Source organism: Zosterops lateralis, assembly GCF_965231275.1.
Source record: "Zosterops lateralis genome assembly, chromosome: 5".
NCBI classification, from domain to species: domain Eukaryota; kingdom Metazoa; phylum Chordata; class Aves; order Passeriformes; family Zosteropidae; genus Zosterops; species Zosterops lateralis.
In genome coordinates, this window is record NC_139766.1 from 24,869,105 (window position 1) to 24,894,586 (window position 25,482).

General features: G+C 36.5%; 1 protein-coding gene across 1 annotated transcript in view; it reads right to left on the bottom strand.

Annotated features, from left to right (window-relative positions):
* Positions 1 to 2,660: 2,660 nt before the first annotated feature.
* KCTD8 (potassium channel tetramerization domain containing 8) overlaps positions 2,661 to 25,482 on the bottom strand; it is a gene marked incomplete at its 5' end in the record, with an annotated part of 91,659 nt that continues 68,837 nt past the window's right edge. The window contains one exon of the mRNA XM_083861910.1: positions 2,661 to 3,936. Within this exon, the coding sequence (XP_083718036.1) occupies positions 3,476 to 3,936 (461 nt within the window). The 3' untranslated portion in view covers positions 2,661 to 3,475. The remainder of the gene's footprint in view (positions 3,937 to 25,482) is intronic.

Sequence of the window (25,482 nt, forward strand, 5' to 3'; positions counted from 1 at the left end):
GTTAAAGTCCTTCCTGAGCAATCCAGTGGTCTTCTATGATGGAGTGATTGCATCAGTGGACAGGGAAGAGCTACAGATCTGTCTCTACTCGTCTAAGGCCTTTGACAGTGTCTCCACAACATCCTCCCCTCAGAACTGGACAGACACAGATATGATAGCAAGGAAATACAAGATTATAAGAAAGATGTGGACAAACATTTAGTAGGGCCTCTTGTGAAAGGAAAAGGCTTAATGGTTTTAAACTAAGAGGGTAGATTCAGCCTAGTTATGAGTAAGATTTTTTTTATGATGAGGATGGTGAGACTCTGGAACAGGTCTCCAAGGAACCTGATTTAGTTGAAGATATCTGCAATCATTATAGGAGTGTCTAAATGACCTTTAAAAGGTCCCTTCCAACCCAAACCATTCTATAGCTATAATTTAGGATTGACCAAAATCAGTATTTGGATTTGTTTTGTTTTGTTTTCAGAAAAACATGATCTTCATAAGCTTCAAATTGAGTGAATATTTAGTGTACTGACTACCTCTGCTGAAGCCCAATAAAAGGCACAGATTCCCATGGCAGACTATTCTAATGCGTAACAAAGTGAATAGCTGAAAAGAAGAGAAAAAGAGGACTAAAATGAAAGAAGAAAAAGCAGCTATCATGGGAAAATAAGAAGAATGTAAGACAACAGGAAACAATCAACCCTCCAAGTAAAATTCTCTTGTAACACCTGTGAACTTCCAAGCAACCACAGCCATCTCAACACCCACACGCTCCCCTGTTCCACTGAATGTCTCAGCTTGTGCTCCCCCTAACTGTCTGAAAACTGTAGAATAATAACTATATAGATAGGGTTGGAGCTCTTCCTGGATGAACTGGGTGAAAAGTGTGACAGGAATTAGAGAATACAGCTGAGGGATTCACATGACCTGTGGTTTCTCCCCTCTCTCTCTGACTACAACACATTGGAATTTTTAACTCTGAAAGAAGGACAGTGTACACTGTCTAATTCCACAACTAAATCACTTTGTCTTAAGATGCCACTGTGGTCACCAAGTAACAATAACGTCATTCATCTGCCACATCACTCACGTGCCTCGTGAACACAAGGAAAGTGGTTAAGGTTATAAAAAAATCTTACAGTATTAATGTATTAAAATACATATCAACATAATACTCTATTCTCCTCAAGAATGAATCAATATATTTTGAGAAATTTTAGGCAGTATAATAAAAGAAAAAAACAGCTCATAAATATATTTATATACTGACAAATTAAAACCAATAGACAGGTCAAAAAATTACCCAGGCATACCTCAGGCAGTTACTTCCTAGAATACTGAGAATAACTAGGCAGGCAAAACAAACCTCCAAATTCAGCAACAAGGTTTACTAGGACTGCTCAAGATGCTGTCTGCATCTAAAATGTATAATCCCAGATGGAAACAAAGCTCTCAGTGTAAGTAAAACTTTGGACTAAGTAAAACTAGAATTGTATCCACTGGAGGATAAGTCATGGGTAAACAGTTGGAAATTTCATCAGGTAAAGACTAGGAAGCCAAAGATTAGAAAAGATAGAAAGTGCTAAAGTTGGGCTAAAGTTGTCTAAGAAGCATTAAACTTTCAAAAGAAAAGATGGGTCTTTTGGAGCAGGAAAAAGCAAGCAAGAAACATAAAGGCAAACCTGAGATGCCGATGTCATACTGGTCTGCATCAGTTCAGACCAGACTTATTCCAGGTATAATCCTTAGAGTTATTAAAATGCTGTCAAAATATCCTGAAGACAACTAATTAACTGCATAGAAGAACGACTAGTTCTAGATAGGTTAAGAAAAGAATCGGTGAATGAAGTTGCTTCTAAAAAACTACTAGAAGTTTTATAAAGTGGCCTTTTAGAGGACTAAAACGTAATACAGGTATCAGGAATTACCCTGGAAATTATAATACAAGAAGTCCTCTTTACTTTAAACTGTTTAAAATGACCATAAGATGTAAAACACCTCTTCTGACACAACTGTACAGTTAGTGCTATAAAACATGTATGGAGATTAACTCTTCTCAATGTGTATGTGTACATTTGTGTGCTCACAGTAATAATTTGAAATTTGTACGAACTCAGCAGGTCTTTGGTGAACTCCAGCAGTCCTTACGTATTTCAGCTGTGGCTGTCTGAACCACAGTTGTCTTCTTGGTGTTTCTGTAATGAGAAAGGAATTTATTTTCCTGTATCTGAGCTGAGATAACAGGTTTGCCATACAGAGCCGACTATTCACAGAAACTTTTGATTTGTAAATGTAGCACACTCTGCTGTGGTATTTTAAATCTTCTATTTCTAAGCTGATTTTTGTGAACTTGTCAAATTGGAACTGCTTTCCGCTCTGCTAGTAAAACCACTCAATTTTTTTAGTTCATCCTGTGCTGCTTCTTAGCATAACTCTCTTTCTCTTAGGGTGTGTATGGCAGTTCCAATTAAATGGCACTACCCTAAATATTTTTTCCCACTCTTGAAATACGTGTTTTGCTTGTTTGTTTTTTATTTCCAGCAGAGTAGTTATGAAAATATTGAACAAAAAGTAAAAACTTACTTGATTCTATTTTGAAAGGAGAGGTAATAGCAAAAGCCAAGAAAATCTACCAGATGATTCTTTTAATAAATACATTAAACTCTCTTTTATTTTTCTCCATTTTAGCGACTAACATAACAAAAACTTTCAAACCATCAAACCAGTTTGCACAATCTGCCATAAATTTGCATTTCACAGAAATAATCCTGACAAGCACTAATAGATGAACATTGTTGGTGCAATAATAAAACAATATAAGGCATATTTACACCATCCTTACATACAGAACACTGTACACACAAAAAAATCACAGATCCAGAACAAAGTAAATTCAATCCCTTAGACATTTTATGTTTATAGGCTTGTTATTGAACAAGTAATTCTCCAAGCAACAGACAACCTCTTGTTCTTGTGTGATTTATTTGTAATATTGTGCTCATGCAAACTAGGTATTTGCTTTATTGCATTAACATTGAGAGAATGTTGGGAATTAGTTCCAAAACCAGTTCAATTGATTTTTAAACCCTGTTTCTCTTCATCCTTAGCAAGTCTGTGTCATTTTTAATGGTGACATAAAATGAGGTGTTAACTGATGATTGAGATTTTTATTTGTTAAGTTCCAAAACAATAATGAAGCTCAACTGACTGTGGTTCGAAAACCATCTTTCTTGACCATGCAATTTTTTTCTTTGCTATTATGAAGTGGTTTAGATGAGACACCTTTTGCATTTTTTAATTTTCTATCGTTTTCTATATATTTTTTTAAATAAAAACATGTACTATCCAACATCCACTGTTCACAAAAAGAAATAAGCAGCAGGAATAGCTCTGGTGGCAGAGTTGGCCAGGAGGATGACATCAGTAAGTCAGAGGCAATATAACAAACATCAGATGCCTCAGAGATATGTCAGGAAAGAGTTGATTACTATAACCCATATTTCTGTAAGAGTTCAGACTGCCAGGGACGTTTGCGCTCTGGAAAGTAATCTGGAATGTGGATTTTTTTAAAATCTTGAATACATTTTCTCATTTCTTCCTCAATGCTCAGCTTCTCACACACCTTCTTTTTGGAAAGATTTGTTTCTCTGGACTTGCTAATGAGAGTTTGAAAGAGTTCACTGTTCCTGCGTTTGTCTGGTGCTGGCATCCACTGCACTGGGGCCTTCTTAGAGGGACGATCCAACGTCAGAGTGTTTGGCTGGTGGGCTGTGGATGGCTGAGTGCTGGTGGCGTTTTCTTGAGGGGTGCTCGCTTCCGAGTGGCTGTCACAGCTTGAGGTGGACAACTCGTTACAGGAAGTCCCACTTTCACTGCCCTTGTCCAAAACTTTGTCATGCTTCCTTTCTTCATGGTCTTGTTTGGGGGAAACGGTTCGCTGGGGGGGCCCTAATATAAAGCAGGAGAGAAAAAGTATTAAGCAAGCACTGCTTTACATAGAAAACTAATCAGATACCATTTAGAAAAACATGATTCAGAGTCTCAGCTGGCAAAAGTTCATGTCATTCCTTGTAGGTAACAAAACTATACCCAACTGGTACACAAATTGAAAGTCTAGTCCTCAAAATTCTCACTCCTAAAAATGTTTACAGCAAGAATAACTTCGCTGCCTGCCTCAGAATCCAGGTAATGAAGCGTGCGTGATGCTCACAGATCATCTGTACTGGAAATCCTTGCATACAAATTTAAATTAACTAGTTTGCTATTACACTGCAAGAAGTTTATTATGACAAATTAGATTTTGTTGTATAAGGGAAATACTACTGTACAATTTGCAAGCTCTTCACTTGAATAAAAATATTTCAAGGACTTAGATTTTAATTTTTTTTTTTTTTTTGGAAACTCTTAATTCACCTTCCCTGAACAGTCTACTGATACTGTGCTCTGCAGATGTCAACTCTGCAAGAAGCCCTGGACAGAAAAAGGAGTATTAAAGCTAGGATAACAGAGAGATCACTCACTGCTTAGGGTTTTGGGTTCTTTTATCCTATAATATTTTCACTGCACTTCTTACTGTCAGTTGTTACCCAGACTTGGTGCATGCAAGCTCAGAATTCAGCTATACACCTCCTACTGCACAGACTGGCAGGGAAAAGGAGGTTATGAAGTTATGGGTAAAGAGGCACCCTGCCATGGCAGCCGAATCAGCCTACCAGCCTCTTGGCAGGCACTGCTCAGCAATTCACACGCCTGAAAATCAGATCTAGGCTCTTATTCCCTCCATATATCATTTTTGCTTTGAAGTGTATAGCAGAATATGAATGTGAAAATTAAGTGGTAGCCACTAAATCTGTACAAGCATTTTCAGTTTTGAAGATTTATTTCAAAATTCCAGCTGTGAAGTGAAATGATGCTATGCTGACATCATATAAACATCACAATCTTAATTTAGGACACTATCTAAAGATTACAGAAATATCTATCGAGTTTAAGGAGTGTTTGACTGGACCAAAGGAAAAAATTTCAAAGATGTTTAAGGATCTAAATGCAAATGTAGAGTGAGGATTCGGTGGCAGTTGAGTGTTTGCTACAAATCTTGAAAGCATCCAAACAGGTTGGGTATCTAAATATCTTATGAAAACTAGATTATCCCTACAGTTTATCCAAACACCACCAGCATCAGTTAACTACCTTTGCCAGTACGACAGTTCTACCTTAGGTCACTGGGACAGAGTTGCAAGATTTTTGATTCACTTAGCATTTTGTTGTTCAGAATTACAAATTAGAAATGCAATTACAATTACAAAGAATGCAAAAGCAATATGAACACCCCAGTGGTCTTTTCGACAGTGCAGTTCTGTGACTCAAAGAAACCTAAGAAGATTGCAGTATTTTATATGAGTCAGAAGAAAATAAAACAAAGCAATACACAAAGGAAAACAAAGATTAGTCTAACAATGGCAGCATTCAACAACCTGTTTTTCTTTTGTTTTAACCAGCATCCCAGGATGCTGTGTCTCATTTCTGTAGTCCATCTAGAGAAACCCATGAATAATCAAGAGCCAAAGAGAGACAACAATCCTACATGGCTGGTACTTACATTATGCAGAGTGAAAAGTAGAAGCAATTTTCTACTTATTTATATTCAACCCAAATATTTAACACATGACTGCTGTGATTTCCCTCCTCTTTCTCTTTCTGAAGTATGATCACCTTTTTGAATAGATTTACATGCCTGCCTTCTATTGTCGCATCTAGCATTTCATTTTGTACCTCAAACAATTAATTATATGACTACGCTAAATTGAGAGTCAGCTGGCATTATGGAACTACTCTGGCTTTGCAGCATGCAATTACAAAACTGAGTAGTTAATCAGACAGTGATTTCAATATTGTTACTTTGATTTTCAGTAACATGATTAACATCAATATCTAATCTAGTTTACAATCTTGGCTTCTTCAAATGTAACAACCCACTTTATAACTAAGAAACTAAAGCTTTTTGCTTGCAGTACTCAGTAGTCTTCAAATCTCTTTGCTGCCCATTTCTTTTGCTGCAACTTCATATATAAAGATGTTATTTCTTACTGGTTGCTTTCAACTTAGTTCTTTATTGGTGCTCCTTGCTTCTCATGGGCTCAAACTTGCAATGTACTAAGGATCTATTTCAGAAAAGCACACTGAAATATACCTTCAAGAATACAAAAAGATCCATTTCCTACCGTAAGATTATTCAGGAGCATGACAATAGGCAGGTATTTAAATGCTTTTTTGGATCACAGCCTTGAGGTTCAGTATCTTACAGCATTGAACTCCACTGAATTGCCTAAATTCACAATGACTTTAATCGAAACACAAGTTTCTCCCACACCTCTCCTTTTAAAAATTAACAAATCCTCCCTCACAAAGAATTACTTATATGTCTCTGCACTGCTTTCTCAGTAGTGTGTTATTAACAGAAGCAACAGTTCTGCTAGAGGGGAGGTTTTCTTCACAGTATTTTCTGCCTGCTGAAATCCAGTAGAATTTTAAAATATATACAAAAGGATCCACAAAAGATTTGTTTGATTTTCAACATCAGGGATTATTGGATACATTTAGCTATATTTTTGATTCAAAAAAATCTCCTTAATGCCCTTTATGCTGCCACACTTCTCGCTGTACCTCCTCAGCCATTCCAGAATAACAGCAAAGATATTCAAGTAGTTCAGTCTACATGAAACTACTTACTTTCCAAGAGTGCAGAATAGTTCTTAAAAACTCAGAGAAAGTATATTTGCTCCACTGTGCACACAGACTCATAGGATCATTTGGTTGGAAAAAACTTTTAAGATCATCAAGTCTAACTGCTAGCCTGACACTACCAAGTCCACATATAACACTAAAAAATCACCGACTTACAACCTGTCTCTCTTGCTCCTGCCTGTTCCACGACCTCCACCAGCTGATGGTTCCCCAGCTTGGAGAGGCTGAAGTGAGTCACTGCATCTCGGTCCTCTCCAACTCATTCCCCTCTGCAAAGATATGTCCAGTTGCCCTCTCCACTGCCCAATTCTCCAAACCGCTCTCAAATAGCACTTCTCCTCCAGGCAGTTCCAGTAGACATTGAACTTCCCACTTCTTTTTCCTTTAATGGCCTTTTATGGCTGCATCTCTCATAGACATTTAGAAAGTGAGCTAGCCCTTTACCTGGGCTTACTTATCACCTCTGCTATGGTGGTGTCACAGTTTAACCCCAGCCAGCAACCAAGTACCAGGCAGCCACTACCCCATGAGCAGGATCCTGGAGAGAATCAGAAAAGTAAAAGCCAGAGAAATCATGGGCTGAGATATAGACAGTTCCATAGGGAAGGCAAAAACCATGCACACGAGCAAAGCAAAATAAGGAATTAATGCCCTGCTTCCCAAGGGCAGGCAGGTGTTCAGCCACCTCCAGGAAAGCAGGACTCCATCACATGTAATGGTGACTTGGGAAGACAAACACCATCATTTCCAATGCCCATTCCGCTTCCTCTTTCTTCCCCCACTTTATATACTGAGCATGGTGTCACATGATCTGGGATATCCCTTTGGTCAGTTTTGGTCAGCTGTTCTGGCTATGTCTCCTCCCAGTCTCCCATGCAACCCAACTTCCTCACCAGTGTATGAAAAGCAGAAAAGGCCTTGGCTCTGTGTAAGCCCTGCCCAGCAATAACAAAATCATCTCTATGTTATCAACCCTGTGTTCAGCAGAAATCCAAAACACAGTTCAAGCCACTGAGAGGATAATTAACTCTACTCCAGCCAAAACCAGCACAGGTGGCTACTAGACTTGCAAGTCTATCTCAAAGACATTTTTCTGATCAGGAAGCAATATTACATTTACTTTAACTGTATTTATTCCTCATCTGTGTTGCTCTCTGCACATATTTTAGCCTGACAGAACCAACCAATAAAAGGATCATTTTCAATCACTAGAAAATATGCATGGAAAATTATCTAGAAACTTAAAAACTTAATTCTCTGAAGTAAAAACCTACTTCTACCAGTTACAACATCCAAAACAGAAACCAGAAAAAATTCTCTCTGACTTCCTGGTCAAACAATGACTGAGCAATAGAGTTCCAGTCAGTGACAGAACAGGCCAAACACCACACCAAATCATCCAGTGGCCAAAAACTATTGGTTGAAAATTGTAACTATGTATTTACATAAATTGCTGCAAATATACACAAAGTCTGAATAACTATTCAAAGAGGTTTTTAGCTCTATCTCCTGCATCAGAGAAAAATACCACACTGGAAACATTAAAAGCATAAAATAATGATAATCTGCTTATCCATATTTCAATTTTTGTATACACTTATTTTCTTAAATATTTGTACAACAAAGAAATCATATTCAAGCACTGTTACCACAGAAGGACTTCGGCAAGAGATAAGCACAGGATGGAGTGAAAGGATGGTGCTGGCTCCAGGCCTGGTAGAGGATGATCTGGTTAGCACATCCTGGGTAATGCATCCAGGCAAGAATCCCCACTGTGGAAAACTCTGTAAAGAGTGATTGCTTATATGCATATCACACACCTGGAGTTTGGGCTGTAAGATAAGTCACCACAGTGAGAACTTAAGATAAAGGTGGTACTCTTGTCCTGATGTTACCTCAGACTGAGGGGCAGGATAACAAGGCTTGGGGAGAAGGATGTATCACTAACAATGGACAAAGAGAATGCAGCATTTGCAGGCCACAGGGCAATTATGTTCAGCAATTCAGCAATTATGTTGAAGTCAGCTCATACAGGATATAAGTTCTGGCTGGGGGAGATTGTGACTGCCAGCTCATGGCCCACCAACCCAAAAGAAGAGAAGGACTGAGCATGGGATTAACTAGCATTAGAAGTGAGGAAATCATTTAACCAATAGAATAAGAAAACTGTGTAGATAGTAAAAAGGTTTAACCACCTTGGGACCCCGACCACCAAGAAGGCCAGGGTGAAGAAAGGCCAATAGCATGATGCTGGATCTATGGGTGGTGACTATCTTCTGCTTAATCTCTCTCTCTCCCCCACCCCCCTCACCCCATTTTCAATTTATTTCTATCTCTCTACCTCATATTTACTGTTAAATAAAATTTGTATTATTGATTTTGGCATATGGACTCATGTGCATCCTAATTTGGGCAGAGGTATCTCTCATCAGATCTTAACATGCTTGTAGCTCAGAAAGTCACCTGTATCCTGGGCTGCATCCAAAGCAGCATGGGCAGCAGGGCCAGGGAAGGAACTGTGCCCCTCTGCTCTCGTGAGACCCCACCTGGAGTCCTACGTCCACCTCTGGGGCCTGCAGCGCAGAAGGACATGGACCTACTGGAACAAGTCCAGAGGAGACCTCAAGGATTATCAGAGGGATGAAGCATCTCTCCTAGGAAGTCAGGTTGAGAGAGGTAGGGTTGTTCAGCTTAGAGAACTCAAGGTTCTGGGGTAATCTTTTTTAGCCTTCCAGTCCTAAAGGGACTACGAGATAGAAGAGGAAAGGCTTTTTAGCAGGACCTGTTGCATTTTGACAAAGAATAACGATTTTAAACTAAAAGAGGGTAAATTTAGACTAAATATAACAAAGGAAGCTTTTGCAATGAGGGTGATAAGGCACTGGAACAGGTTGCCCAGAGAGATGGTCGATGCCCCCATCCCTGGGAACATTTAAGGTCAGGTTGGATGGGATTCTGAGCAATTCAGTGTAGTTGAAGATGTCCAACCTTCACTGCAAAGTGGGGTTGGACTAGATGATCTTTAAAGGTCCCTTTCAACACAAATAATTCTTTAGTATTCTCCTCTGTCTTTGGTCAAATACCTGGTTTCCCGTATGCACAGTGTCAGATGCATGAATTGATTTCCTCACTCAGGTACTTTATTCCTACAGTGTCTCAAAGATAATTTTTTTTTGTTTATAATTCAGTTTATTTTTACTGTGAAATGTAAAAAGCTGTGAACATATGCAGAGACTGCTGCAGTTAGCTATTTTAGTAACTACTGTGTTTAAATGAATAATGGAAAATCTTAGCTCCGGAGTACGATGGTTATAACTGGATGCAAGACATGTAGATTAATGTTGAAGCTGATATAAAAATGGCCATTTGGGGAAAAATGGAACCAACACTTTATATGTATACAATATGCACCACCTCAATCAAGAAGGATGAAATCTGCTGAAAACATGCTATCTTTTACTGTTGTTTCAGAAAATATGCATAAAAGAAGTGAACTGATTTGAGTTTTACGAATTCCCTTGCTAGCACTATAAAATAAAGCCTGTTTTTTGATTTAAGTAAAAACCTAAACCAATTTCAAAAATCAAACCAACAAACCCAAAATCTTGAGTCTTTCTGTGATGTAATTGTAGTAAAAAAAAAACTCCTGAGGGTATTTTATCTTTATACTTTCCTGTTTATTCAAATGTACTTAAAAACCCAAACTCAGCTCTACTTGATACAGTCTATTGAGATAATGAAATAATCCAATTAATTAAATCAGTTAATTTGAAATGATATAGCCATAAACAAAACTAACTCCTGCATAAGCAATAAACATTTTGTAAATACTTTTTATTTATTGAGAACTTAAGAAACATCTTTATGAACATTTTTTCTTTTAAGAACATCTTAAAAAAATTGCAGCAAAATTATTATCAAGATTATGATGTAAAATACTGAAACAGTAAATAAATTTTATATTTCTAGTAGATTTAACAAAAAATGAAAATAGGAGGACAACAGGTTTTAAACTGTCATTATATTGGATGATTCAGGAACATAATAGCAATGAGAACAAAAGTTATCTTTATTTGTATCTGCAGAAGAAATTATATCTAATTCAAAAATATTATTTGCAGTTTGATTCATAATTTTTGCAGTATGTGAGTTGTACATGACTTTAGTTAACATGCAGTTTTTTCCACATTGTTTCACACAGTGGAACATCCTTATTTTTTATAGGCTACACAGGATCTTTAGTCTGGAACACAGATATGTTAACTCCTGAATGAACTTCTCCTCCCCTATTCTCTCAAAATTACCTTATAGACAGAGTGAATTTAAGAGGAAACCAATTGTGTTTTATGATTTAATCTTTATAATCTAAGTAAAATTAATTATAATTAATATACAACCACAGAAAAAAATATTCGTCTAATCTCATAATGATGACTTACTCATGTAATATATGTAGGTTTTTTATTAACTTTCACCAAGACTGGAAATATTACACTAAACTGAACACTTAGAGAGAAGTCACCTGTGAAATCTGATGACAGATTATGGCTACTGTGGGAACACTTTCATTACCATAAGTTTGAGTACTTAATATCACACTTCAATGGTAAATGATTACCTTTTATGTCTAATTTCACTTTATTTATAAAAAAGATTACTTTTAAGAGCTCTGAAAGGATAGCTCTAAACCCCTGACATTTTCAGTGGCATATTAATAGTATTTCCAGTTTTAGAAGAAAATGCTGTTCTTAAGGAGCTCAGCTCAATACATGAATTCACTTTCAGGCCTGCACAGGACTCAGCTGGACTCTTACCACTAGAGCTGTAGGTTAAAACTGTACCTTTATGGCTGGCAAATTTACAAGGTGCTTCCTGACTACTGCACTCTGTCCTATTTATCAAAAATCAAAGCTAAATCCATTCCTTGGACCTAGCAGTAAGAGTTTATGTGAGTTTGACTCCATACAGTTGGTGAAGAAAACTTCGCTACTAATTTTAGTTATGACAATTTACATCTAACTTAGTTCTGGGGGATGGGGGAGGAGGGGAGAACGAAGGCCATGTCCCATTAAATGCCTATTTTAAGGCTATTATGCAGGCCTACACATGAATTAATTGGTGTGCAGTCCTTGGCTGTCCCTCTGGCCATGGATGAAATTCATCCATTATGAACATACCATAGAAACAATACTAATGACTGAATAGTGTGAGAAATATGTAAGTGCTCTTGACAAGCTCTGCTCTAGACAGCTTGCACTTATGGGAAAAATTGAAGAGCTCAGCATGGAAATTTCCATGGAATAGAATTTTATGTACAAACGCTCAGGCTGTGTGGCATCAAATTGCTTCAAGTTAAAAAAAAAAAAAAAAAAAAAAAAAAAAATCAGTTTCCAAACTGCTTTTCATCTAGTACAAAATTTCAAACCACTTCTTGAATTAAAGGCTTGATCCAAAGAATGCTTACTCTATAATAGCAAAGTATTTTTGAGAAAGGAGGATTGAAATCCAGCCTTTCCTATTTTCTTCCTCCTTTGAGATGAGTGATGCATTGTTATGGAAAGCCAAATGCTCACATTTTCATGTTCTTTGGCCCAGCTGGGTCTTGGCAATAGTCAGTGCAAAGTAGAATAGCTTCAAAAAACCTGAAAATAATGTCCCTTTCACTTTGAATTACTTCAGGGTAAAATATTCATTTTGAAGAAATAAGTTGACTTCCCTCAGGCATAAGAGAGATTTAGTATCTATGAGGCTTTGACTTATTCCTGTGCTAAGTTCTGAACTCCTGGGTAAAAGGCCAGTGCTGTTGACCTATCGACTTCAGTACTTTGAGCAGAACCTGAATCATATGTGATTTAAGAAAGCCAAGCATGTTGGCCTTCAAACAGGACTGCCACAGAGAAGCTTGTGAATCTCAGCAGGGCTTCCCTGACATGAAGAATAGCACTTAGGTTACTCATACTTTATCAAAACAGTTTTGTAAATATGCCCTGTGTTCTGGCAAAACTTCAAATCCATATCTACAGGTTTGGCTTCAGTACTAAGATGATTCTGAGCTGTGAGTCCAAAACGGCAAGAATTTTTAAGAAAGTTTTAGACATAACTGTTGATCCCATTTAAGTCAAAGACAACATACTCTGTGACCTTAAGTTACACAAAATAATTTAAAAAATAAAGCCTTTTTATTCTAGTGTGAATGAAAAAAAGACCTTATCAGAAAAGCAATTTAATGGAGAAAATAAGGTAAAAAAATACTGCCTCTTAAAGAAAAGAAAAAAATTACAACTTTTCTCTACTTTAGCAGAAAGCATATTTTTATTAGCATCCCTAGACAATTCATCTTTAGATGAAATGAGGCAAAATTACTGCAGATAGAACTTGAGTCCAAATATTTGCACAAAAACATATGAATATTATGTTCTAAAGAAAACTTTACCACAGACTTAATTGTCAAGTTTGATAGAATATAGAACCCATAATAATAAACTAAAGAAATTATGAGCAAATAAAAAAGAAAATCATCATGATTATAAGAGATGGAGGCAAAATATACTACTTGATTACTTGGAACTGTGTTACTACATTCAGAATTTAATAGGACACGCAAATTATCAGACAATATTTCCTGTCCTCTACTGCCAAGCCCATGAGGCATCTCACATGCCTTGATTTCAACACAAAATTTCAGACTGAACTGTACACTGAAGTTTTCTTGGTAATGTTTCAGAGTACTAAGATTTTAGGAGTGTTTATTTTCTATTTCATGGCTATTTCAATAGGAAGAATATGTCTGTGATTGCACTTTTGATGAAGCCTCTTATTTAAATCTCCTTACCTGCCATGGAAAGATAAAAAGACACTGTAGTGACAGCATCTGTATTGGGCATAGTTCCCACAGGGGAAATTACCCTTTAATAGTGTTAAGCTTGATGGTGTGTGAATGGTTATGTGGTACTTGAAGTGAATGAACCAATTCATCTTTCAGATTAGGGCCACATGCCTGTAAGTGATAAGTGCTTTGTCTCAAAAGAAAAAAAAAAAAGAACACAACAACATAAAAATATTTTACTGTCACATTTACTACCACCTGATGTTAAACTAACTTCTAGGAAGGGTGCAGTAGAATGAGCAAAATAAATCAATGAAGAAAATTTCTTTGCTCCTTTCCAGTCAAGCTCTACTTCAAATATTAACATTATTCATGACATAAAAAGACTAATTAATATATTGAGAAGGGAACTATTTTTATTATATGGAATGACAGAATAAAAAATAAAAAATCATTTGTGCCCAGCTTGAATTCCTTAGATATTTCACCTGAATGTTGTTTTGAACAAATAACCAACCCACATTCTTTCAGTTGTTACATTTCCAGCTCAGTTTTGTGCTAGGCCAAATGGTACTTAAATAGGAGAGAGATGGAAATTCTGACATAGACAATTTGTTGCATTCCAGTAAATCCAGTGAAGAGACCACTGGTTTTTTTTATTAAATACATTAATCTGAAAATTCTGAAGTCATTCTGCAAAATGTCTTTTCTAGGCAGATAATCTAAAGATGACAGGAAAGACCACTGGTTTTCATATCCAACTGCAAACAGAGTCCAAAATTGAAATGGTGTTTTTATTTGTGAAGTTAGAGATGGCTAGGACATTAAAGCACTGCTGGACATACAAGAAGAAAATGAAAAGTTTGGGATAGGAAAGTTTGGAATAGATAAGACAAGCTGAATCTGTAGCAAAAGATCCAAAGTCAGGTACCCACCAATATTGTAGTCAGTTCATGCTCAACTTTTTTTTGACTCTTTTTTTTTGACTGGTTACCAGTTAAGAACTAAAATACTTTGTTCTGACAATGAGAAATGCTTATTAGTTACCCATTAGATGCAGTATTTTCCCTGAAAGAAATAGTTAATTGATATTAAATGCCACCAAAATATAAATTTGGCCTTTGAAAGTCAGTAAGACTTATCTAGTCATACTCTCAATACATCACAAAAAGGAGCTGGGGGAATTATCAAAGGCAGGATATCTGATCAAGTTGCTCTTGTAAATTCCCGTAAGACTTTGTTGCTTCTTCCCCCTAACTAGTGCTGGCAGAAAGTTTACTTTGTTAATGCTGCTCAGTGGAAGAGAGTTCCATGACACGGACCCATCCTCCAGTTTCTACTCTAGCCTTTGTAGCTAAAAGCAGAGGTACTAGAGTTTAGGAGACTGGACAGTACTGGGGAATCTCAGTGTCAAGAATGTTCTGTGTTTTTAAGCTGTTCTTTCTTAATAATTTTCTTCACCTCAGTTACAAAAAGGAAAAACAAGATTAAAAGCTAACACCAGACTTGCAAGACTCTGAAAGGGCAGAAGTGACAAAAAAAAGACAATCACTCCACATTATAGAAACACATCCCAAATGCATCTCCCTCCAGTGATCCACAGGACAAATTATAACTGACTGCTTAACCTGTGGGTCCAGATTTTCAGTTCAATTTCCTATTCTATTTAGTATTCTCAGATAACATTCAGAGAAAGTAGCTGTTGTGGTGGGGATGGATACTGACTTGTTTATCCCTGTTTATTCCTGACATAGGCTCTCATTCCCTGGGGGTCCCTCTGAGGTTGCCCGCTATTATCATTCCCCTTTCTCACCTTCGCCTTTCTTCTAAGAACATATTTATCTGTTGGTCAGTCAGGCATTTCAATCTGTAGTCAACCATATTACTGGCTGCTGCATTCTGCTTTGTAAATATTAATATTGGTTGGGCACCTGCTCAAGTGTGAAATAGTCTTTTAGCTACCAGGTCTGTGTTCGGCAATGTCCTTATCAGACTTCTAGGCAACATGAAGCTGAATCTCTTTCCACTCAGATAAGCAACACTCTTCTTTGAGCCACTCATATTTCTTTTTTTTCCCTTAAATTAATTTTAAATTCTCAGCTGTCAGGTGTGGCTCCCTGTGTGGTCATATAAATGTTTATGCCAGAAGAACAGGCACTGGAGGGAGGGATGGGAAAGTGTATTGACAGGAAAGGACTGTGCTTCTCAGTGATGGCACATGGCAATTGGAAACACGCATGGAGCAATTACTTGCCTTCTTCTGACACACACACATCCACTTGATAATGCCCCCATCAAATGCAGTTTACTTTCAGTAAAAGGATACATGGAATGTAAAATGCCATCTCAAATAAGGTCTACCAGTCATAAACATATTTCAGTGGAATTTCAGGGATTCACTCATGTCCAAAATCACTGCCTCTCTTGGAAGCTCCAGAATGAATTAAAGCAGAGGGAGAGTGACCAATACAAAGTTTCAGGAATATTTGCTTTGATAGTTTCTTTGAAGGAAAGTGTATTTATAACTTGTTGGTACAAACTCTCCTATTTGGCGATTGTCAGTGGCCTTTGTTCTAACAGTATGAGCAAGATGAAAAAAAAACCAAAAAACAATAAAAAAGACAGGATTAACCATCATGTTTCTGGCTTGCTTCCCCCTTCAATTTCAGATACTACACTAGCAGGTTTCCTTGATAATTTTTATTTCTGTTTTTCTGAGTATCATCTCGCATAACTTTTCTTTGTCAATTACACTGTCAGTTGCTTTAGAGAAAAAGGGAAATCTTAATTTCTCCCTTCTAGCTCTTTCAATTTCCTTTTTTTGTCTTTCCTACTGGCATGCAAAAAAAAATTAATACGACTTTAGGTAATGTGTATAAGACATGCTAGTAGGAAGCTGTCAAAATTCCATGCACTGACTTCCCCTTAGAAAAAGTCCCATATTAAAGAAATATTTCAGATATCAACCTTGGTGGCTGATATTGAATGAGAACAGGCTTATATAAGCAAGTACAAAACAATGGGAAATGCACACTCAGTAACTTTTGGTTACCAAGAACTAGCAGTGAATATATGAACTGGGCAAGAGTCCACAGTGAATTACCCTAGGTGTTCAAGCACTAAGAGTAAAGCAATTCAGAATATTCTCCAGATCATATCTGTATAGTTTATGCCCTTCCTTGCTGGTCCGTGGGATAACATAAAGTTCTCAATCTGCAAGAATTCTGTAAAAAGACTAGAGATATTTTCTGAAAGCTTTTTGTAAGTAACAGTGCTGGTCATCAGTGAGGTCTTTCTCACTTTGGTGCATGCAGCATGAAGCATGTTTGAGACTTACATTTTAACTGTAGCAGTGCCATTCACCTATTTCATTATTAAGGTCTGGTACATGAAAAATAAAGTAACACAAAATTACTTGTGTGGGGAGTTCCATCCTAAACCATGTAAATACATGCCAATAATAGCAACTCATTTTTTTAAGATCCAAATTCCTAGATCACCCTAATGGAAAAAATTCAAAGCATTCATTCAAAGCTACAGAAAATATGAATATATATGCAGAAAACAAAAAATATTTATATGGTATATATTTAAGTAAAAAAAATAAATACTCAAAATGTAAGGGATGATGAATTCATTTTGCACAGAACATCTCATATTTTCCTCTGTAAAAAGCAAAATAGTTTGTAAATCATTTGTATATTAAAGTATTATATGTATACACAAACAGATAAAAAACTCCAGAGGCTGAATTTTTAAATGAATTCTTCTTGGGAAACGGTGAAACAATACAGCCAACCAAACTGAAGATTCTGTTTGTGATGACAGTTGAGGTGGTACTTCTGTCACCATTCAGAGATGACAATAAAGACCAGTGTATGTGCATTTGGACTGGCAGGGGCGAACAATGTAACTTCAGTGACTCAGATTTCCAAGTGCAATCTGTACAGTGATTAATTAGGGAAAAGCATATCTTTGCCCTTCTCATTTTTATTATTCCTCAGAAAGGAACCCAAGATCAAAATACTTCTCTCTTGCTATATTCACTGGCCTCAGTCTTCTTGTAGTGTAATGTTTTGCTTCCTACATACTTGTTTTTCTTCTATCTTGAGTCCCTTATAAGCTGAAATAATTTAATCAAGCTTTACCAATGATAGTGTATCTTTCCTATTCAGCTGTACACTGGGCTTTCAAATTCAAGGCAGTTACCCTGAACAAATTGGGTTTTTTGCTGAAAATGCAATTTTCTTTTGCTTTTCAATGTCAATATTAAAGTCAGTGTTCTTCTGTCTCACTCCTGTAAAATATAAGTCATCCCTTCTGTAAAAAGTGTCAAGACCTGCTGCTGAAAATATTATATGACAACTGGATACTAATAACTGATAACATAAGTAAGTTAAATTGCATTGGTTTCTCACAAAATAAATTCTAAATTTATTTTGGGGTTATGGATCAAAGTACAGCTGGACCAAGAGAAACTAAAATCCAAACCATAAACTAGTTAACAGTTTTATCTCATGACACTGTAGAGGATGTTCCCCTTTTATATTCTTACTACTGTTTCTGGTCTGCTAATGTGTGTGGTATGTCACAGTATTACTGTGGATTGACAAATTTAGGAGAGCAAAGGAAGTCAAAATTCTTAGTGGAAAAGATGAATGAAAGCCCAGGGATTACAAGTTCGGTTCTTCAGGATGCTTCTGATAGACTTTGTCTGATTTTCACTCTATGGTCAAAAGTTTGTTAAATTCTCCCTTCCAATTTTATAATTTTTTTTTTAATACGACTTAAAAAGTGTAAACAAATGCCAATAAAAGGAAGAAAAATATGCTGTTACAGAATTCTACATTCTTCTCACAAGATACTCTAGCTTGCACATTTCAGATCTAGCTTTCGTGTCATGTTTAGTATGCACAAATGGCAGAGCTTTACAGCTGCCTGTATTCCAGGCAAGTTCACAGGTGGGAGATTCACCCTAGCAGGGACTTTTAGTGACAGAAGAAAAGCTTTCATATATCCTTTTATTTCCCCACAACCAAGCTTAAGGGATCCACAGAGTGGGAATGATGCCTGCACTATGGTGCTTGTCCCATTGCTCTAGCTGGGTGTGGTTTTGCTGATTATACTAACATGGATTAAGAGGCACAATCTTGGCTATAAGTTCTGTTTCTTTGGTGAAAGACTTTAAACTGGATTTTATGAACCAGCCATGAAGTGCTTTCTGACACAAATACCACCAATTGTTCCTTGTATTAAAACAATGACCATTCTTCACAGAAAACTTAATACCTTTTTTGACTGTACTTTTCAACCTACTGTAAGTTATACTGTTTATAATTTACATTCTTCAGTAGATGTTCATAATAAGAAAACAGAAAACAGGGTGGTTTTTATTATCTACTCAGAGTTGAGATACTGCATTTTTAAAAATATATTAGGGTCTAGGGGACAATTGTCTCTTCTCTTGTCAGGGTGGGTTCTGACTTCTGTATTTTGTTTTAAAATATGTTTTTTCATTCCAGCAAGTGGCATTCTTGTATTTTTATAAAATAATGTAAAATAAATAGGGAAATCCATGTAAGTTAAAAGAAAAAAAAAGTTATTTAATAACTTTCAATACTTTTGGAAATCACCTGTTTTTCTTCTTAAAACTACCCTTCTGTTTTTAGGAAAAAAAATAGATCTATGTACTTAAAATACTTTAGCTTTTGATGAAACATATATTTTTCACAGAAAAAATGTTACAGCTTTTTTTTTTTTTTTTTTTTTTTTTTTTTTTTTTTTTGTGAACACAGCTAGTGCTTTAAATATAATTTCCACATCTTACATCACTTTACAGTAGTATGTGACACAACTGAAACAATAGTTCCACAGATTCCTTTCGTGATATTTGTCTGAAGCTATTTCAATGTCATTGTATGAATGAATAGAAGGCAGAAAGGGACAAAAAACTGGAGTAATTTTAATGAGTATGATAAGGTAGTTAGAGTACGGGTATCTCTGGATTATGCAGCATCTGTGGTTAATACAGATGCAGTACTAGAAGTATAGACACAGAAATACTTTTTACTAATGGCAAAACGTAACAAAAAAATGACACTTATTTCCTCAGCAGGTAGCAACAGACAATTATTTCATAATCATCACCTCCTTTGCTTCCTACTGCTATTGCTGCCCTCAATAATGAAAACTTCAGTTCTGGCACTCATATGGTTACATTTCTTATAGCATGGCTGGGATTCTGAACACAGGTACACTGCTGTGACTGTAGCCTCATGCCAGCAGTGCTGATGAAGTGCTCTGGTCTTTCATCACGCTCACACGTAAGAACACAAGTCAGGTTCTGTTGTCTCTTTTATTCCTATACATTAACCTGAATATGTGCAAAACAGACATGCATGTTCAGCAAAGCTACAGCTGGACCTGGAGGTTCTCAGCTCCATTTTAGCATCTGCTAAAGCCTCTTGGTTTCCAAAAACCTGGAAATGTTTTCACAATCATCATCAAAAACCTCTGTTAGGATTATATTATGTTAGGAACTATTGTGTTGCCCTTGCAGTTAATTTTTCATAGTTCCTTTATTTAGATATGCTTTTTAAAACATAGAAAAGGATTCATCATTTTTAGATGATGAATTATTTTCTGCCTTGTGGAAAAACCTCAGTAGGCAGACCAGGCACACACATATGGACACCTGAAAGCCTGGAAACCTGGAAATTCTGCTAGAGATTGCAAGTGTTTTCAGGGTGAAGTGATAGCTGAGTTGAGTTTCTTAGGATGACATGCTGTCCTTAGTTATCTAAGTTCAACCACATATGCCTAAATCTTCTCTTTTAGATGTGGATTTCAGTTTTACCTTAGCTGGAATACAGCTTAGAGATATTTGCCACTCTCCTGTCATGTAAGCAATGAAAAATTTGAAGGTTTATCCTCCTCATGTTTCTTTGATAAAGACTGTACTAGAGCACGTCAAGTATTTCAGTTTAATGATAAAGTACAAGCAAAAGCTTATGGCTGGGAAGTGAATGGGTGAAAGACATTTGGAAATATTATATGCAGTAGCTGATCAGAGACAAAGCTATCAAAAATAACACCGGATTAAATCCACACAAAAATCCTTCTTTAACTGGTACATAAGTATCCGCAAGAGTGTGCCATGCTCCTTTTCTGCCCTGCCTGCCACTGCAGGCTCCTCATGTCACTGGAGGATGCCTGTCCAACCCTGCTTTGACGGACATCCCTGTAGGAGAATGGGCAGCTGCTTCCTGCTAAGAGACCCACTGCATGGCTGACCACGAGGGTGGGACAGACATCCTGCTCATGTTTGACACATGGCTCCATGTGTCAGGACAGCACCACCCAAGGCAAGAGCCCTCAGGAAGAGTTGGGAGGTAACACTCTCTAAGGAGAAGCATCCATGCTGACCTTCAAGATATGCTGCAAACCTGCTTCCCACTCCCTTCTGTTCAGGGACACAAGCTAGACAACCATGTCAATTATGCTTATTGTTTTTATTTGAGTGTTTTTCAGAAATAGATGAAACTCTTGCTTGTATCAAGGGATACCCTGAGAATGGGCTTAATTTATAGAAGCAAGTATTGTCTGATGTGCATGACTTCAAACATAAGAAACAGTGATAGTCACTAAATGGCAGTCTGCAGCATTAAACTTACCCCCTCTGTGAGCAGCATGTCTTTTAGGATTAACAATTTATGAAGTTAATGCACACGTAAGTATGCAGCTGTCCTTTTCTATATTTAATAACCAAAAAGAAAATGTCACCAAGTAAAGGAGAAAAAAGCTGTTTCTCAGTTGGGACTGTACAGAAAAGAGTGGCAGAGTTATTCTCTGTGCTGTAAAATGGTACTAACAAATTCTGTCATGCAGCTTAAAAATACCAGATAGACCAAAAAATTTAAACTTTCTTAATTTTTCTTTTATGCTATTATTGAAGCATTCTTTGAAAGAACTTATTTTAACTCTGATTGTAAAATGAATACTTACCTTATGTGTAGCTTTGTATAAACAAGCATTAAACAAAACTACTTGAGATATTTCACTATTTAATTGCTATAAATTCACTATATTCACTATTTAATTTCACTATTTCCTTTCTGTTTACACAAGACAATACAAATAACCCTTACTTTTCTGGGCATTTATGTATGAAGAATCTGTAAGTGCTTTGCAAAACTACATACATGAAGGAAAATCTTTTAGTGTTTAAATGCAGTAATCCTCTGAGGGGGTTTATATACGTAAACACGTAAATACGTAAACACGTATTTTTCTTCTTGCCACCAGTTTCTTGGACTTCGGTAATAGATGTGCTATAAATACCTTGATAGGAATAGAATCTGCAGCTGCATGAGAAGATGAATTCTGAGCAATAAATATCTTGCTAGGATATCAGTAAAATTTCTTGCTCATTTGAAAAGTATTGTGAAACTTGTGCAGTAATGATCTGTAAAAAGCCAGACAAGAAGAGGACTAATACAGGAATACAAAGGTGGCCACAGGCTTGAGTACATGAGAAGTGAAGATGAAAATTGAGTTGTTGAGCTAGAGAAAAGTGTGTTCTCTTTTTTTAAATCATACTTGAGATGAGTCTCATTTAATATCTGTAGTAATGACCTTCAAGAATAAAGATAATGACCTTCAGATATGACCAAGATAAAGAAGCATGCTGCAGAAATGTGGTGACACAAAGTTGTAAGACAGTACAGAGTAAAAATCAAATGAGGTTATGCTGAAGACCTAAGAAACAGAAACAGGATGGAAGGTAATGGTACAAAAACGCATCTTGGAAATGATCAACAAGATTTTCTTCCTTAAGCATCTGAGCAGAAACAAAAAGGAGAGCAAAGAATTGGTTGTGCTAATTGATCATAGTTCCCCTGAACAAAGTAATATGGTCATTAAGGAAGAAGTTGTATGCAATCCCAGAAAATAACAAGTGAGGAATACCCAGAAGGAAAAACTGTACTGCTCTGCAAGGTACAGGTAAGACCTGACCCAGAATATGGTGTTTAATTATGGCTTCTTACACTTATGAAAGACAATTCAAATTAAAGAAAGTGCTTCTAGCTTTTGTCCTCTTTTTTTTTTTTAATACTTTTTTTTTTTTTTGAAAGCCCAAAAGAAGAAAAAGCAATACAAACAGAAATGGCAGTGTTGGTACAAAAATAGGTTGATTTTAACCCATTACGGGTTCAGAAGCTTTCTAGCAAGCCAGAACAAGGTTTTGTAATTTGGTAAGTTTACACACATGTGGTTGCTTGAGACAGTACAAATTCAGTAAACTGGGAATTGCCTTCCAGCCACATCTATGGTGAGATCCCCAAATTAACTACAGCTTTGGGTTGGATCTGCATAGATGATTTCCTTATAGGTAATTCTCAAAATCTTTTGATAAATTAAGGCAAAAAAGAAAAAAATCAAAACCAGGTTTTCCCTGAATTGCTTGTGCTGTGGGCCAACAGATTTTTTTCCTGGGACTTGCACTCTTAGCAGCTTTGCAGCTCATGTCCACTCTCAGCTGGCCCAGTGAGGGCACCAGGCAGAAGCAATCTTTCCTCCCCTTGCCCAGCCTACATAGCAGTGCAGTGCACCAGCTTACAGCAAAATGAATGCAACCTGCTTTCTGTCATGATTCACAATGAAGCTGGTAAGTTATACAAACCCCAAAATTCTATAAATCCAGCATTTTGCCCAGAAAAACAAGCAAAAACCCTATATCCAGCAGGTCTTCCCAGGAATTTGCTCTACAGCTGGAAGTAGCACATGCATTGTATGCATGGTGCCACAAACATGGTGATTGACAGCCAAGCTCTCAGCAGAGCATGTGGAATCAAGACAGTCTGCCATTCCAACAAGAAGGGGTTGCAAAATATTTTGGAGGCAGATGAGAGAAATAATAATAATAAAAAAAATTAAAAAAAAAAAAAAAGCACAAACTTTATACTGGTAAGAGACAGGATGAGACTATGTTAGAAGATCTTCTAGATTCAAACAACTTTTATTATCTATTTAAAACTATATATGCTGCTCTTGATCTTTTGGAAACTTTGTTAACAACTCTGTTTATGTGTAATGATAGTGGGTCCACCTTTTAGTGAAAGCCTGTCATCATAATTGGAGAGTATGTACCCAACAAGCTGTTGATTTCATAAGACTTCATCACTTCCTTGGCTGTCAGTCTCAGCAATTGCAATGTTATGTTCCTTCCTCCCACACTGTAATTTCTTTAGCACAGGGCAGGCAGTGGAGCATGATGTTTATGCTGCTATCTCTACTGCTGTTGCTACTTCACCGAATGCATCTGTGATACAAGTTGCTCAACCATTATGAGAATAATAATGTATTATGAAGCTACCTATTATGCTAGAATTATTCAGGAACAGCATTTTTAATGTATATTTAATTTCCATCATCACTACAATTTGGATAGAGCTGTCTATAAGTCTTGAACAAAACCAAATAATTGCAATCCAGAGTCATTAGTGCTACAGTTATGAAGTCAATTCATAGACATATGAGAACCTTTATTGTTTCAGAAAGGTAAGTATTTTGGGATAGTGTTAATGACCTGTTTCCTTATTTCATCTGCATTAAGGATAAATTGCTCTGTTTAGAAAAAACAATGTATTGTGTTTACTTTTGGGACAACATGTAACATACTTTTCTCCCTTGAAGGTCTCAGCAGCAACTGAATATAATATTCACTGCCACCAGACCCTAAATATCTGTCCATTTGAAGAAGAACATTTACGGTTTCTTCCATACTCTTCTCCAAAAACATACATTTATATTTATGCACCTGTGCTGATTCCAGGAGGGAAACTTAAGACTTAAAATCCCTCTGGAAGCCAAAGCAATATATCTTTTTTCTAATATAAGGCAGATTATCTTGCATACATCAACACAAGTGGTTATCAACAGGAGCAGAATCCAAGGGACATATATAAGCAGCAAGGACAGACATTCTTTGATACATTTTTCTGAAGTGGGACAAAAGATCTAAAGTTTAAACTCTCTGCTGTTCTCTTTGCACCTCTGGAAAAGGTTATTATCCTCTGAAACAGTAAAGAAAATATTGTGCTGGCACCTCAATTCACAGCACGATAAACAAATCTATTAATAAAACATTTCAGTGCTGCATCAATAGATATCACTTTTGTTTGGTTCTGACATTATAGAACAGAGATGTTCCTTTTATCTGAGATACCATGTATTTCTAATGTAAACAACAATGCAGCCTTTAAATTCATATTTTAGAAGCTGTTTTGCTCAATAATCCTGTAGTTCATAGATAATATTCTTGGTGAACAGGTTTCCTGATATGTAGCAAATACTCTACCCATAACAGAATATATTTAATATGATGACTTTATATTCTCTATAATTTCATCATTAACACTTACTGAAAATTAAAAGAAAATGTGGCTAGGTATAGCACCTTATTAATTAGCATCACAGTGTCTGCAGAAAATGCTACATAAATGCAACATATCACATACTATGGAAAACTATTGTGCAGATTGTCTATTATGACTTGTATTGAGACACTAGATATAGTATATAAGATGGTGCCCACATAAAGTAGATTTAATTGATTTTACTGATATCAGTACTGTTATATGAAAAAAATCCATTTGGACTTATTTTTCTTTTTCAAAATTTTACGTAGCCAATTCCACATTCCACTACACCGCACAGACATTTCAGTGTCAATCTTCTTCAGCCTATAACCTAAATTAATGGAATACAGTGAAAGCTTTGAATTGTAGCATAAGGCTGAAGTGTGCAAAGTAAATCTGTACTGAAAAATACATAATAATAAATACAAGAAAACTCTACTGGTCAAGGATTGGCCAGATACTGTGTTTTGGCAGTGTTCTGTGAACAGTGACATGCAATGCCAA